The sequence below is a fragment of the Heloderma suspectum genome, chromosome 2 (genome assembly GCF_057233095.1).
Source record: "Heloderma suspectum isolate Gila_16-S chromosome 2, 16-S_ref, whole genome shotgun sequence".
In the NCBI taxonomy this organism is placed as follows: Eukaryota; Metazoa; Chordata; class Lepidosauria; order Squamata; family Helodermatidae; genus Heloderma; species Heloderma suspectum.
The window spans coordinates 365,857,379-365,872,256 of record NC_139459.1 but is presented as its reverse complement, the minus strand read 5'-3'; the positions used below and the strand labels follow the sequence as shown (position 1 = coordinate 365,872,256).

Sequence of the window (14,878 nt, the reverse complement as noted above, 5' to 3'; positions counted from 1 at the left end):
AGCAGGACTGGTTATTGTTCAATTTCTACGGGCCTCCAGGAAAGAATATCTGCTGCGTACAGCGAGACAGAGAGGAGAGCTTCGGTGGGGGCCAGCCAATGATAAGATTATGCTCTTCCCTAATTATACTAAAGAAATCACTCATAGAAGAAGACAGTTTACCAAGGTGAGAAATCTTGCAAAGCAAATCACTTTGCAATATATCAAATATCCTGCCACATTTTGCATTTTTTCCCCAAAGGCCAGATGAAGATGTTTTTAAGTTCTGATGCTGCAGAATCATTTCTCACTGGCATCAAAATTAAAGCCAAGGATCTGTCTTCTTCTTTTTTGCTTTTTCTAGTCTCCCCCCCGCTTTCTCCCCCCCCACATAAGTATAACCACACATATATAATTTGTGTCTCTGTGTGTGAATATCTACATATGTTGATTAAACATAGGTTATATGTAATTATCACATTAAACACAGTTTTGTAAGTTTTATAAAGTTATTTCCAGATAGAATATTACCTTAAATACCCATTTGGTCGTCTTCCTTACTGGTTACATCTGTTTGTAATCTTGCTCTGTGTATGCATTCAATATGTGGGAGGGGCCTAGCTGAGTACTGCGGTTGCACGTCAGTCCAAACCAAGGGCAAAAACTTTTAATTTTTGTTTTTGTTCAGTCCAGCTGCTTTTACTGCCTCAGAGTCTCCTTTGCTATTGGAAACACTTACTGACGCTAACCAGGTATATCGGCCCACAATTGATGTTTATAAATCCTTATTATCAGTGCATAAATACCTTATTGAACCTTTATCGTTCAAAGCCATGGGCCATCACAATTTAAAAACACACTGGATAAAATACAATAAAAACCAATTTAAAAACCATACACAAATAATGGGTAAAATGACATGTTTACACCTCACTTCCCCTCCAAAGTACCAGCCACAGTCCTCCCCACTAGATTTATAAGAGGGTGCAGTATGACAATGTAAATAAGTAATACGTTTATGACTCAATCCAAAGATCATTGCAAAAGAAGCAAGATTAAAATTTAATGATTTTAAATTTTAATCTTTTTGCAGCTATCTATGATAGCTGCAAAAAGCTGTCCACCCTTAATGGAATACTTGCATAAGAGATTGTGTAAAATATAACAGTTATCCATGGCAGATAGTCCTTTCCTAAAACCAGACTGCTCTTCTGCAAAAATTGCATTTTCTTCCGCCTACCACTCTAGTTTGTCTAAGAGGTGCTTAGCATAAATTTTTGCTGGAATATCAATCAGACTAATTGGCCTGTACTTACTAGGGTCCTGTTGGTTACCTTTTTTAAATAGCGGTATAACTATACTAAGATTCTAACCCTTTGGGATACAGCCTGTGCTGTTTATATGAGTGAACAATCTCACCAGTAGTGATGCCCACCAACCTACTTTATTTCTTTATTAATTAAATGTATTAATCGCCCATCTGGCCAGTCACCCAGCCACTCTGGGCGATGTACAACAATAAAAACAGTTTATACAATAAAATTCAACATTAAAAACATCACATTTCTAAAATTACCCTAGCCCACCCCAAATGCCTGCCTGGACAACCACGTTTTTAATGCATTGCAGAAGCTCATTAAAGAGGGGGCATGGCGGAGTTCCCTAGGGAGGGAGTTCCACAGCGTGGGGGCCACCACAGAGAAGGCTCTCTCCCTCGTCCTCACCAGCCTAGCTGTCCTGGCTGATGGGGCAGAGAGAAGGCCATCCGAGGCTGATCTTGTTGAGTGGCCTATCTGGTGTTGCTGGAGGCGCTCCTTGAGATAGGCTGGGCCGGAACCGTATAGGGTTTTAAAGGTCAAAACCAACACCTTGAATTTGGCCTGGAAAACAACTGGTAACCAGTGCAGCTCCTTCAGCACTGGAGTGATGTGATCTCGCTGGCAGCTGCCTTTAATCAGGCGAGCCGCCGCGTTCTGTACCAGCTGCAGCTTCCGAACCGTCTTCAAGGGTAACCCCACGGAGAGCGCATTACAGTAGTCTAAACGAGAGGAGACCAGGGCATGTACTACTGATGGGAGCAGATGGTCGGGAAGGTAGGTGCGCAGCTGCCGTATCAGATGGAGTTGGTACAGCGCTGTCCGGCTCACAGCTGACACCTGAGCCTCCATGGACAACTGGGAGTCTAAGATGAACCCCAAGCTGCGGACCTGGTCTTTCAACGGTAGCCATACTCCATTCAACACCAGGTCAACATCCCCCAACCTCCTCTTGTCTCCCACCAAAAGTACCTCAGTCTTGTCAGGGTTCAGCTTCAGCTTGTCAGGGTTCAGCTTCCGCCCCATCCAGCCACTCACCGTCTCCAGACATTTGGACAGGGATTCTACGGCCAACCTTGGTGAAGATTTGAACGAGAGGTAGCACTGCATGTCATCCACATACTGATGACACCACACCCCAAGCCTCCTGATGATAGCCCCCAGCGGCTTCACATAGATGTTAAATAGCATCGGGGAGAGGATGGAACCCTGTGGCACCCCACAAGTGAGCGGCCACGAAACCCCCTCTCCCAGTGCTACCCTCTGGTACCAGCCAGAGAAGAAGGACCGGAACCACCATAATATGGTGTCTCCAATGCCCCAACCCCTCCAGGCGGTCCAGGAGGATACCGTGGCCAACGGTATCAAAAGCCGCTGAGAGGTCGAGGAGAACAAGGAAGGAGCATTCATCCCTATCCAGAGACCTCCTCATATCATCCACCAAGGCGACCAAGGCAGTTTTTGTCTCATGCCCAGGCCTGAAGCCCGACTGAAATGGATCATTACTCTTGAATAATTCAGGAGGTAAAAAAAATCCTCACCTGGCTGGGGCTGGCCGCAGCCGGATTTCGGGCCGCTGCCGGGCCGCTGCGGCCACAAATGGCGGACATCGTAGCATCCGCCATTTGCATCCTTGCATTAGGCCGTGATAGGCTACGTAAATACTTACACAGCCTATCACAGCAAAGAGCAGGGGCGCAAATGGCGGCCACTACGCCATTTGCGTCCTTGCATTAGGCCGTGATAGGCTACGTAAGTATTTACATAGTTTATCATGGCAAAAGGCAGGGTCGCAAATGGCATAGCGGCCACCATTTGCGTCCCTGCCTTTTAGATAGAAATGAAGTAACATTCTTATCATGCTCTCTAGCCATCCATGACATGAGACCTACGAGCTTATCATCAGGCTCATGGGTTTCAAGTAACCTCTTTAAAGAATTTACAGTTGATACAATTGCTGATTGATCAGACACAACTACCTGCTGTTTATACCTTGGCGTGTGCCAAGGTGCTGCCTCTGGCAGCCCCACCTTAAGTACCTAGTTGGGCAGGGATAATAAATGCCTCAGACATGCCAACGTTGAGGCCTGGCATACTTTGGAGGGGAGCTCGTTCCTCAAGGCGAGCACCACAGCATGGAAGGCCCATCTCTGGGTCATCGCCAAATGGAAAAATGTTCGATAATGAGGCACCACTATCTTGTGGAAGCTGAAAAATTATCAAATGCAGTAGGCAACCTGCAGATTGCTGTCTTGTGGCAACCCAGAAATGGGCCTCCTCTGTGGTGACGCCCTCCTTATGCAATGTCCTCTCCCTTGGTATTTGGGAGGTACCAACTGTGGCATGCTTTAAGCCTGAAGTAAAGAACCATGTCTTCACCCAGGCCTTCGCTGACTGGTTGTATTGTCCAATTTGTTACTCACACACACTCCGCAGTTCTCCCACTCCCACTCACACCCACACAACACACACATACAAGCATCCTAGTCCATCTGTCATTCCCAGTCCATCTTGCCAGCCTGCTGCCAGCCTCTTGCTGGAACCCCGTTTCGCCTCGTCCTCAGCCAGCCAGCCAGAGCTGTGGAAAATTCTCCATGTCTCTCTCACTCTTTTGGCCAGTTCGCACAACTGAGGTCCCCCTCCCCACAAGCCATGCCACCTGGGTTCACAGGACATGCAAGCCGTGCCCAAGCAGGTAATTAGGGAAATGGCAGCAGCATGCAACTGGCATGTACAACGGATTAAACAAGCCACCGTGGCTTGTTTAGCCCCCTGGGATCATCTGAACCCAAGTTTTTGGCTGTGTTTGGATTATCAGTGGGCAAAATAACCCAGTATGGGTTGCTTCCTCTGCCCGTGCCACTTGTGTGACCAGCGTTTCCCTAATTACCCACGCTACATCATGGGTTGCTGTGTCGTCCGAACCCAGTGTGCGTGGCTTTTAACCCACCCCACAGCCCCTACTATGAGCCATGGGTGGTAGGGTGGGTTAGACACACACACCCATGCCACGTGCCAGGTTCAGACAACACAGGAACCTGCAACATGGCGTGGGTAATTAAGGAAACGCGAGGCATGCATGGGGGCAGAGGAAACAACCCATATTCCGCAGCCCCCTCTGATCGTGCAATCCCAAGTCTTTGCTTCAGGCAAGATTTCCAGCAACTGTTTGCTTTTTTTAAAAAAAAAACATGCTCTGAGGCTCATCCATGTCTTGTGCTTTGTATTGGTGCTCTAGAATTTTGTGTTCCCCATTTGCCTTTCTTGCTTTGTAAGGCCCCAGGCCTGAACCAAGCTATTAGTAGTTTTAGAGTGGCTTAGATCCACAATGCTCTCTGCCTTTGGTCAGAGGGCTGCTGTTTTCCCTTAACCAGCCTCCTGATGTAGCCGGATGAGTCAAGAGGGGGAGAAGCAGCTCCAAGAACATTCCTCGCTAATGAGGAGAGTGTCTTATCACTGAGGTGCCTGAGAAGCAGAGTTTGTTTACCGTAAAGCTACAGGTGGCTGTGCTGAGAACTAGTGCTGTTAGCCCATGCTGGGAATGCCCACTAGGGGTGCTTGCTGTGGTTATGCTGCTTGTTGCTAACATGTAGAGTATAAGACCCATTGTACCCAATGGCTTGGGGTTCAGAGAAGCTGTCTGATCCAGCCACTGGGTACGCCTGTGTGCTGTAAGTTAGCCAATAAAGTACTCCTTGTAAGTAAACCTTTGAATCTGATTTATCACTATCCTGGCACCTCTAACCTAAAAGTTCAACGCCCACGGCCAAGGCGATACAGGTACTTAGAACTGGACACAGTACTCAAAATGAAGCCTGGGAGCTGAGAGCTCAAATATCTTCCTAAACAGCCCTCCTCCACTCTCGCTTGTTTCCCATGGAAGATCTCTCTGGCAATAACTCAGAAATAAGCTCAAGTCCGAAATGGAGCCGATTCATAAGGTGTACTTACTCTTTGGATTTGATCCCTCCTTTCGCCATAACTAGCTGAGAAACTGAACAGTGATATGCTGCCATGGCAGTGACCTTCCCAGGCGTACTGGACTCGACATTATGCTTCCTAAAACCTGAAGCAGACTTGGGTTCAGAGGCCACAAGACCTACTGAAACGGGACAAATCCTGACATCAGTCAATAGTTACAAATCCAACAGTTACCAAGTATGGTATTAGGTAAAGCTGGCATAGGACTAAGGGGTATTAAAGGCCGTTTTACCTTGCGGGAGAGGCCCTGCCTTCTATCCTGGCTCCAAGAATACTTCTTCTCAGAGGAAGGGGGGGGTGGATAGAGCTTCTGCTGGCATATTTAATGCAAATCTAACTCTTTTCTTTCTGTTTCTGTAAAGTATGAAAGTATGTGTGTAAATGAAATTTTACCACAAAAGTCCTTCATTTCATTGTGAGCTGTTGTCAGTGTGACTATTGCCTAGCAATGTGTGAAATCAGCACTTTTCAGAGTCAAGGCAGCCACTTCTCCTTGCCTGGCCAAATTTTAGTAGACGGGAAACGGGAGCCTGTCATAAATGTAAGCAGGAGGTTTAAGATAAAACCATTGATACATTCTAATTTTCCAATACGACCCAGAGACTCTTAGCAGAGAACATCCTTTTTGCCTTTAGCCCTGGAAATAGCAGGGAAGGGCTCCTGTCAGGGCTGGTGAAATCGCTCTCCCCACTTGCCCAGGGAAGGTGAACTGTCCTGAAAAGAAAGGGCCATATTGGCATCTCTCAGCAGAGAATAGGCCTATCCTACTGCAGACACATGAGTTACACTGTTCAAGCTGCCCATTACGGTCTAAACATTTCCCCTTCCCTGGGGCGGGGGGCAGGTTTCACCAGCCGGGAGAGACGCCCTTCCCAGCCTTTCCGAGGCCTAAGGATAAAAAGGGCAGGGGCACAGGGCAGCCACTGCTCTCCCTCCCTCGCTGCTCCGTGCAGTCACCCTTTTCTTCACAATGTAAAAAAGATTTCCCCCTATGCTGGCACACCATGTGCGATGGTGACTTCGGGTGTCTGTGTGAGATCTGACGGTCCCCCAAGGGAAGGAGAAATGGTTTGCAAATGAAGTGTCTGAGGTAGATCAGGCCCAGAGACGAGGCCTAGGTGGGGAACAGGCCTAATGTGCCTCAGACACTTGAGTTACCCCACTGAGTTACACCACGCTTGAGTTGCATGGTTGCCCTTTACTTGCAAGACATTTCTCCTTTCTTTTTCTCAGTTGTTTCCAGGGCTAAAGACAAAGGCTGGGAGCACTGACCGGCCACTGCTCACCCCCCTCCCTTTTCTACGCAGTCGCTCCTTTTTTAAAAGGAGGAAACAACTATTTCCCCCATATGCTGGCCTGCCACATCAGAGGGTGATTTGGGGGTGGGGGGTGAATTGGAGTCATAAAAACCCGCTCTAATACTAACCTTGCTGTCTTCACTGCCCTTATCTCCACTCCTATGTAATCTTCATTGCCAGCAAAGAAAGATGCTCCCATACAGGAAACTGCGATGCCTTCACCTTGCTCTTTTGTCCCCTTTAATGCCCTAACTCAGCAATGTGTGCCTCTGAGTAAACATGCATAGGGCTGAGCTGGAGAGGTTGCTCAGCTGTTTTGATATTGTGCAGATAGAACTGGTTGGTTAGAATGGGGCTGGCATCAGGCAGTGGCCAACCAGCTGTTGATGGGAAACCCACAAGCAGGACATGAGTGCAACAGCACCCTCCCACCCAGGTTCCCCAGCAACTGGGGTACATAGGCTTACTGCCTCTGATACTGGAGGAAGCATAGAGACTTACTGCCTCTGATACTGGAGGTAGCAGAGCCGTTAGGACTACTAACCATTGTAGCCCTCTTCTCCAGGAATTTGTCTAACCCCCTTTTAAAGCCATCCAAATTGGAGCCCATCACTACATCCTGCGGTAGCAAACTCCATAGTTGGACTATGTGCTGTGTGAAGACTTCTGTCTTTGATCTATCCTGAGCCTCCCACCCTTCAGCTTTATGAGAAGACCCCTTTGGGTTCTAGCTTGAGGAGAGAGGGAGAAAAATGTCTGCCTATCCACCTTCTCCACACTGGGCATAATTTTGTACACCTCTGATCATGTCTCTCCTTACTTGGCTTTTTCCCAAGCTCAACAATCCCAGCTGTTGTGACCTTCCCTCACAGGGGAGTTGCTCCAGCCCCTTGGTCATTTTAGGTGCCCTTTCCTGAGATGTCTCTAGCCCCCAGGTCAGAGCAGGACCTAGCTACATGGACCGAGTGATCTCAGCTGCATTCTTGTGGGAACCCCTACCCCCCCCCCCCCGATACTTCCTTGAAGTGTCATTTACAAACGTACTCTGGTTGTTGTGTAACCTTTATTCCCCTTCCCCAGTAAACTTGCTGCCTCTTCTGGCTGGCTGGCTGTGTGCGCCACTCTAAATTGCCTCCGTGCTAAATCCAGAGTCTTCCTCTCGGTTAATGCTACTGTTTAAGGTTTCAGGCCTAAGCCTTGGAAACAAGGGTGCTCTTTTGGCCCCCCATTTCATAAGCCTGAGGGGTGTCCTGTAGGATTTGAGCATCCCCTGGCTCAGGCCGACTTGGACGTAAGGGGTGGTGGCAGCCTGCCTTGCTGGGTTGGTGTTCAGCCTGAGCAACGTCCTTCCCCTGCCTACACTGCTGCGAGGTGGGGCAGCCCCCTTCCTCCTTTTGCACACACTATGCTGGCATGTTTGGGATTTTGCCCCACCCCTTTTTCATTTGGACCCACCCAACACTGGGATGTGGCCCACAAAACCTTCTCCAAAATTGAATTTGGCTCTTGGGGCTCAAGAGGTTCAACGCCCCTGCTGCAGCATATGCCACTTTAAAAAGTCCGGTCTCACTAAAGAGTTCTTTGAGAGGGTCAATCAACATGTAGACAGGGGTATCCGGTAGATATTGTTTGCTTGGATTTCCAAAAGGCTTTTCACAAAGTCCCTCACCAAAGAGTCCTGAGCAACTTTAGCAGCCATGGAATAAGAGGTCCTCTCATGGGTCAGCAACTGGTTAAAGAACAGAACACAGAGAGTAGGAAGAATTGGTAAATTCTCCCAGTGGAGGGAAGTAAATAGTGGGGAACCACGGGGGTCTGTATTAAGACCGGTGCTTTTCAACCTGTTCATAAGTGATCTGGAATGAGGAGTGAGAGGCGAAGTGGCCAAGGTTGCTGATGACACCTAATTATTTAGGGTGGTTAAAACAAAAAGGGATTGTGAAGAGAATGGGCATCTAAATGGCAAATGCGGTTCAAGGTAAGCAAGTGTAAAGTGATGCACATTACGGCAAAAAAACCCAACTTCAAGCATAACCTGATGGGATCTGAGCTAGCAGAGACTGCCCAAGAAAGAGATCTTGGGGTTGTGGTGAACAGCTCGATAAAATGTCACCCCAGCATGCAGCCGCTGTAAAAAAAGGTAAATTCCATGTTAGGCATAATTAGAAAAGGACTGGAGAACAAAACTGCTCATATCATACTGCCCTTATACAAATCTACAGTGCGACCACACTTGGAAAACTCTGTACAGTTCTGGCCACCACCCCTAAAAAAAGATATTGCAGAGCTGGAAAAAGTGCAGAAAAGGGCAACTAAGGGTGCAATCCTTTGCAAGTTTAGACAGAAAAAAAGCCTACAAGTCCCAACATGCTGGGAGTTGTAGGACTTTCTTTTGTCTAAACATGCACAGGATTGCATCCTGAAATGATCAAGGGGCTGGAGCATCTCCCCTATGAGCTTGTGGGTTCCTGGTCGACAGCTGGTTGGACGGCTGTGTGAACAGAACGCTGGACTAGATGGACCTTTGGTCTGATCCAGCATGGCTCTTCTTATGTTCTTATGTTATTTTATTTTAAGTTAATACCATTTTCTTAATAATGATACTTTTTCAGTACATGTTGTTTGAAATGTTGTGGCTTAAATGGTGTGATCTCTTTTTCTGTTGTGTTACTCGCCCCACGCCTAGAAGCCAAACTCCAGACTATCTAGAAGAGTGTTTCCCAGAGACGCAGAAGGTTTATCGGCTGTCTGGTGGAGGCAGGAGGGGAAAATAAAAAATTCCACCTGGTAACCTCGGAAAGGTTTTTGGAAGGGAAGGGAAGGGCAAACAGGACCAGGGAGCCCATTTTTCCTGGCCTCCCTGCCAGTCCCATGACACCCCCAGGTCCACGTGTCACTCTTCGCCCCCGCAGCCCACCCACCTTTCAGACTGATGTTTTTTCAGACTGCCCCCGTCTCCCCGTTACCAGACATCCCTTCCTGCAGTGAAAAGTGGCACCAGCATTCCAGTAGCAGGGAGGCACAGAGCTTAGAAGCCAACCACAGAGCACAGCAGCAATGTGGAAGAGAGAACGCGCGCCATTTTGCAGCTTGGAACACACACACAGGCGCACAGAGCAAGAGCTGCGTGTAGGCTGATGGACCCGGGTGGTGCAGGGGCCTTGACTGAGGACCCCACTTGCCAGCGTCTCATAAGACTCCAGTGCTCCGGTTGTTTTGGGACATCTCTCTGGATGCGGGACGAGCCATAGGTGAAACCAAGCACGGTTCTCTCTGTGTTCTGACAACAAATCCGGCAATGGGAACGGGAGGCCTGTCCTTTAAGGTTCTCCTGAACTGGACTGGGGTTCGTGGCACAACAGCCGACTGGGGGCTGAGAAAAGGAAGACTCCAGAGCAGAGTTCCCCGTGACTTTCCTATGAGATCCTGCTGCTAGGAGCCCTCTCAAAGCACCCCTGAGCTGCCTGTTCAAGGCCTGTGAGCCCTGGCTTTTGCCCACCTGCCCGGAGGGATGCCAATGCTCCCCATTTCAACCAGCGGTGACCGTTGTGTGAGTTTTTGCTGCCTGTTCATACGTTTGCATGTAAACAGCGTTCATATTAAGCACGATGCTGTATTTGCAAGGGGTTCCATATTTGTGCGCGCTGCAGAGAGCCTTCCCTGTTGGGTGGTATAGAAAGATAAGAAATGGAACCCCCAACCCAGTGCCTGAGGGCCCCTCTTGTTCCGCTATTTGGGCTCTTCAGTGTGAATTTAGGGGGTGACCTTTTTCGACACAGCATGCATTGATATGGCTTCTTCCCTGTGTGGGTTCTGCAATATCTTTCTAATTTCAATTGATCCTCAATAATTCCCCCTACCCGCTTCATGGATCACTGCCTTGTTGTGGCGAAGGGGCTTGCGTAACTCAGTGAAGCCATAAGCTATGCCGTGCAGGGCCACCCAGGACAGACAGGTCATGGCAGAGAGTTCTGACAAAATGTGGTCCACTGGAGAAGGAAATGGCAACCCACTCCAGGATTCTTGCCAAGAAAACCCCATGGAACGTATCACAAGGCTAAAAGATATGACACTGGAAGATGAGCCCCTCAGGTCAGAAGGTGTCCAATATACTACTGGGGAAGAGCAGAGGGAATTTCCAAGTAGCGCCAGAAAGAGTGAAGCGGCTGGGCCAAACCCGAAAGGACACTCAGCTGTGGATGTGTCTGGTGGTGAAAAGAAAGTCCGATGCTGTAAAGAACAATATTGTTTAGGAACCTGGAATGTCAGATCAATGAATCAAGGTAAGCTGGAGGTGGTCAAACATGAGATGGCAAGATTGAACATCGACATCTTGGGAATCAGCGAACTAAAATGGACAGGCATGGGCGAATTTAATTCAGGTGACCATCATATCTACTACCGTGGGCAAGAATCCCTTAGAAGAAATGGAGTAGCACTCATAGTCATTCAGCATCACAGTAATTCAAGTCTATGCCCCAGCCACTGAGGCTGAAGATACAGAGGTTGATCGGTTCTATGAAGACCTACAACACCTTCTAGAACTAACACCAAAAAAAGATGTCCATCATAGGGGATTGGAATGCTAAAGCAGGCAGTCAAGAAATAACCAGGATAACAGGCAAGCATGGCCTTGGTGTACAAAATGAAGCAGGACAAAGGCTAATAGAGTTTTGCCGAGAGAACACGCTGATCATAGCAAACACGCTTTTCCAACAGCACAAGAGGTGACTCTACACATGGACATCACCAGATGGTCAATATCGAAATCAGATTGATTATGTCCTTTGCAGCCAAAGATGGAGAAGCTCCATACAGTCAGTAAGAACAAGACCTGGAGCTGACTGTGGCTCAGATCATGAGCTTCTTGTTGCAAAATTTCAGCTTAAATTGAAGAACGTAGGGAAAACCACTAAACTATTCAGGTATGACCTAAATCATATCCCTTACAAATATACAGAGGAGGTGAGGAATAGATTTAAGGGATTAGACCTGATATACAGAGTGCCTGAGGAACTATGGACGGAGGTCCGTAACATTGTCCTGGAGGCAGCAACTCAATCCATCCCAAAGAAAAAGAAATGCAGGAAAGCAAAGTGGCTGTCTGATGGGGCTTTACAAGTAGCTGAGGAAAGAAGGGAAGCGAAAAGCAAGGGAGAAAGGGGAAGATATATCCAACTGAATGCAGAGTTCCAGAGAATAGCAAGGAGAGACAAGAAGGCCTTCTTAAATGAACAATGCAAAGAAATCGAGGAAAACAACAGAATGGGAAAGACTAGAGATCTCTTCAAGAAAATTGGAGATCTCAAGGGAACGTTTTGTGCAAAGACGGGCATGATAAAGGACAAAGAAGGCAGGGACCTAACAGAAGCAGATGAGATTAAGAAGAGGTGGAAAGAATACACAGAAGAACTATACAGGAAAGATCTGAATGTCCCTGATAGCCATGATAGTGCGGTCACTAAACTTGAGCCGGACATCCTAGAGAGTGAAGTCAAGTGGGCCTTAGGAAGCATTACTAACAACAAAGCTAGCGGAGATGACAGTATTCCAGCTGAGCTATTTAAAATCCTAAAAGATGTTGCTGTTAAAGTGCTGCACTCAATATGCCAACAAATTTGGAACACTCAACAGTGGCCACAAGACTGGAAAACGTCAGTTTACATTCCAGTTCCAAAGAAGGGCAATGCCAAAGAGTGTTCAAACTACGGTATAATTGTGCTCATTTCACATGCCAGCAAGGTGATGCTCAAAATCCTACAAGCTAGGCTTCAGCAGCATGTGAACAGAGAACTACCGGAAGTACAAGCTGAGTTTCGAAGAGGCAGAGGAACTAGAGATCAAATTGCCAACATTTGCTGGATCATGGAGAAAGCAAGAGAATTCCAGAAGAACGTCTGTTTCTGATTCATTTACTATGCTAAAGCCTTTGATGGTGTGGATCACAACAAACTGTGGCAAATTCTTAAAGAGATGGGAGTACCAGACCACCTTACCTGTCTCCTGAGAAACCTGTACGAGGGACAAGAAGCAACAGTAAGAACCGGACATGGAACAACCGATTGGTTCCAAATTGGGAAAGGAGTATGACAAGGCTGTATATTGTCGCCCTGCTTATTTAACTTATATGCAGAGTACATCATGAGAAACGCCAGGTTGGATGAATCACAGGTCGGAATTAAGATTGCTGGGAGAATGATCAACAACCTCAGATATGCAGACGATACCACCCTAATGGCAGAAAGCAAAGAGGATCTAAAGAGCCTCTTGTTGAGGGTGACACAGGGGAGTGCAAAAGCTGGTTTGAAACTCAACATTAAAAAAACCTAAGATCATGGCATCTGGCCCCATCACTTCCTGGCACATAGAAGGGGAAGAAATGGAAGCAGTGACAGATTTTATTTTCTTGGGCTCCAAGATCACCGCAGACGGTGTCTGTAGCCATGAAATGCAAATACGCTTGCTCCTTGGGAGGAAAGCTATGGCCAACCTAGACAGCATAGTAAGAAGCAGAAACATCACCTTGCCGACAAAGATTCCTATAATCAAAGCTATGCTTTTCCCAGTAGTAATGTATGGCTGTGAGAGCTAGACAATAAGGAAGGCGAGCACCGAAGAATTGATGCCTTCGAACTGTGGTGCTGGTGAAGACTCTTACGAGTCCCCTGGACTGCAAGGACAACAAATCAGTCAATCCTAAAGGAAATCAACCTTGACTGCTCATTGGAAGGACAGATACCGAAGCTGAAGCTCAAATATTTTGGCCACCGAATGCAAAGAGAAAACTCCCTGGAAAAGACCCTGATGCTGGGAAAGATTGAAGGCAAAAGGAGAAGGGGACAGCAGAGGATGAGATGGCTAGATAGCATCACCGATGCAATGAATATGAACTTGAGCATACTCCAGGAGAGAGCGGAAGATAGGAAGGCCTGGCGTGCTATGGTCCATGGGGTCACGAAGAGTCGGACATGACTTAACGACTGAACAACAACAACATTTCCCCCCACACTTGACACTTTCTCCTGCTTCCTACATGATCTCATAGGATCAGGGCTTCATGGAAACCAGGACTCTGAGAAGCAGGTGACTTCTTCCTCCCGTTGCTTGACGGATTTGTGCCACTTTGCTGCGCCTTTATTCATGCAGGTCCCTTGTTCTGCTTCATGCCGGATGGCTTCCAAGGACCCTACGGGTGGCTTCTTATTACTCCCACTGTCCTGCTCATCACCTGTTTGGAAAGAAAAAGAATGGTCAGTTGTTAACAGGGTCCTATTTTCTAGACTTTGGAGTACTTTGCGGTGGAAAGGATCTGTAAATGATCAGCCAAGGAACAGAAAAGCTTTCGTCAAGAAACTCTGGTCCAGAACTGTGGACCTTAATTTAATTCACTGAGCAGACCTGACTGTTTTTCTGGAGTATGAAAAATTCTCTCCGGACCCTGAAAGATCAGAAACGATAGATAAGCAGAGGCTTCAGGGCCAGGGAAGGAGGCTGGGGCGGCAATAGGGAAGATCATAGGAATGCCGCCCCCGTCTCCTTCCCTCCTCCAGCATCACCCCTTTCTCCCCATTCAATAGTTTTAGTAGTTTTATTTACCCTGGAAGACAGAAAAAAAATTCAAAGTGATCTTGATAGGCTGGAGTGCTGGGCAGAGAACAACAGAATGACATGTAATAGGGATAAATGCCAAGTTCCTCCACTAGGAAAAAGAAACCAAAGGCACAGTTACAAGATGGGGGATACTTGGCTTCTATGATTTATATCCCCAATTCCCTCCAAGGTCCTTCTTGCTTGTAGTATTGTTGAACCAAGTATCCCCCGTCTTATTTTATTTATTTTATTTATTTCATTTCTATACCGCCCAATAGCCGAAGCTCTCTGGGCGGTTCACAAAAACTAAAACCAAACAACACACAATAAAACAATTTAAAATATATAGAACATTAAAACCACAATATAACAATACAACCACAATAAAACCTAGCAGCAGTACAGGAGTTTAAAATACAGATTTAAAACAGCAAAGATAAAAATTTAGAAAGCTAAAATGCCTGGGAAAATAAAAAGGTCTTCACCTGGCGCCGAAAGGAGTACAATGTAGGCGCCAGGCGAACCTCACTAGGGAGCTCATTCCAGAGCCGGGGTGCCACAACAGAAAAAGCCCTCCTCCTAGTAGCCACCCGCCTCACTTCCTTTGGCAGGGGCTCACGGAGAAGGGCCGCTGATGATGATCTTAAGGTCCGGGCAGGCACATATGGGAGGAGGCGATTCTTCAGGTAACCTGGCCCCAAGCCGTTAAGGGCT

At 47.3% G+C, this 14,878-nt stretch overlaps 1 protein-coding gene across 3 annotated transcripts in view; it reads right to left on the bottom strand.

The window, feature by feature from the left end:
• Positions 1-243: 243 nt before the first annotated feature.
• LOC146355864 (uncharacterized) overlaps positions 244-14,878 on the bottom strand; it is a 33,991-nt gene continuing 19,356 nt past the window's right edge. For 2 of the 3 annotated variants that reach the window (XM_084830844.1, XM_084830845.1), the window contains one exon: positions 12,752-13,802. Coding sequence is in view for 1 of the 3 variants with exons in the window: in XM_084830845.1 (XP_084686971.1) it covers positions 13,761-13,802 (42 nt within the window). In the remaining 2 variants the exon portion in view is untranslated. Of the gene's footprint in view, positions 8,703-12,751; positions 13,803-14,878 lie in introns of those variants that run through there. The other variant, XM_084830843.1, reaches the window with a different exon arrangement.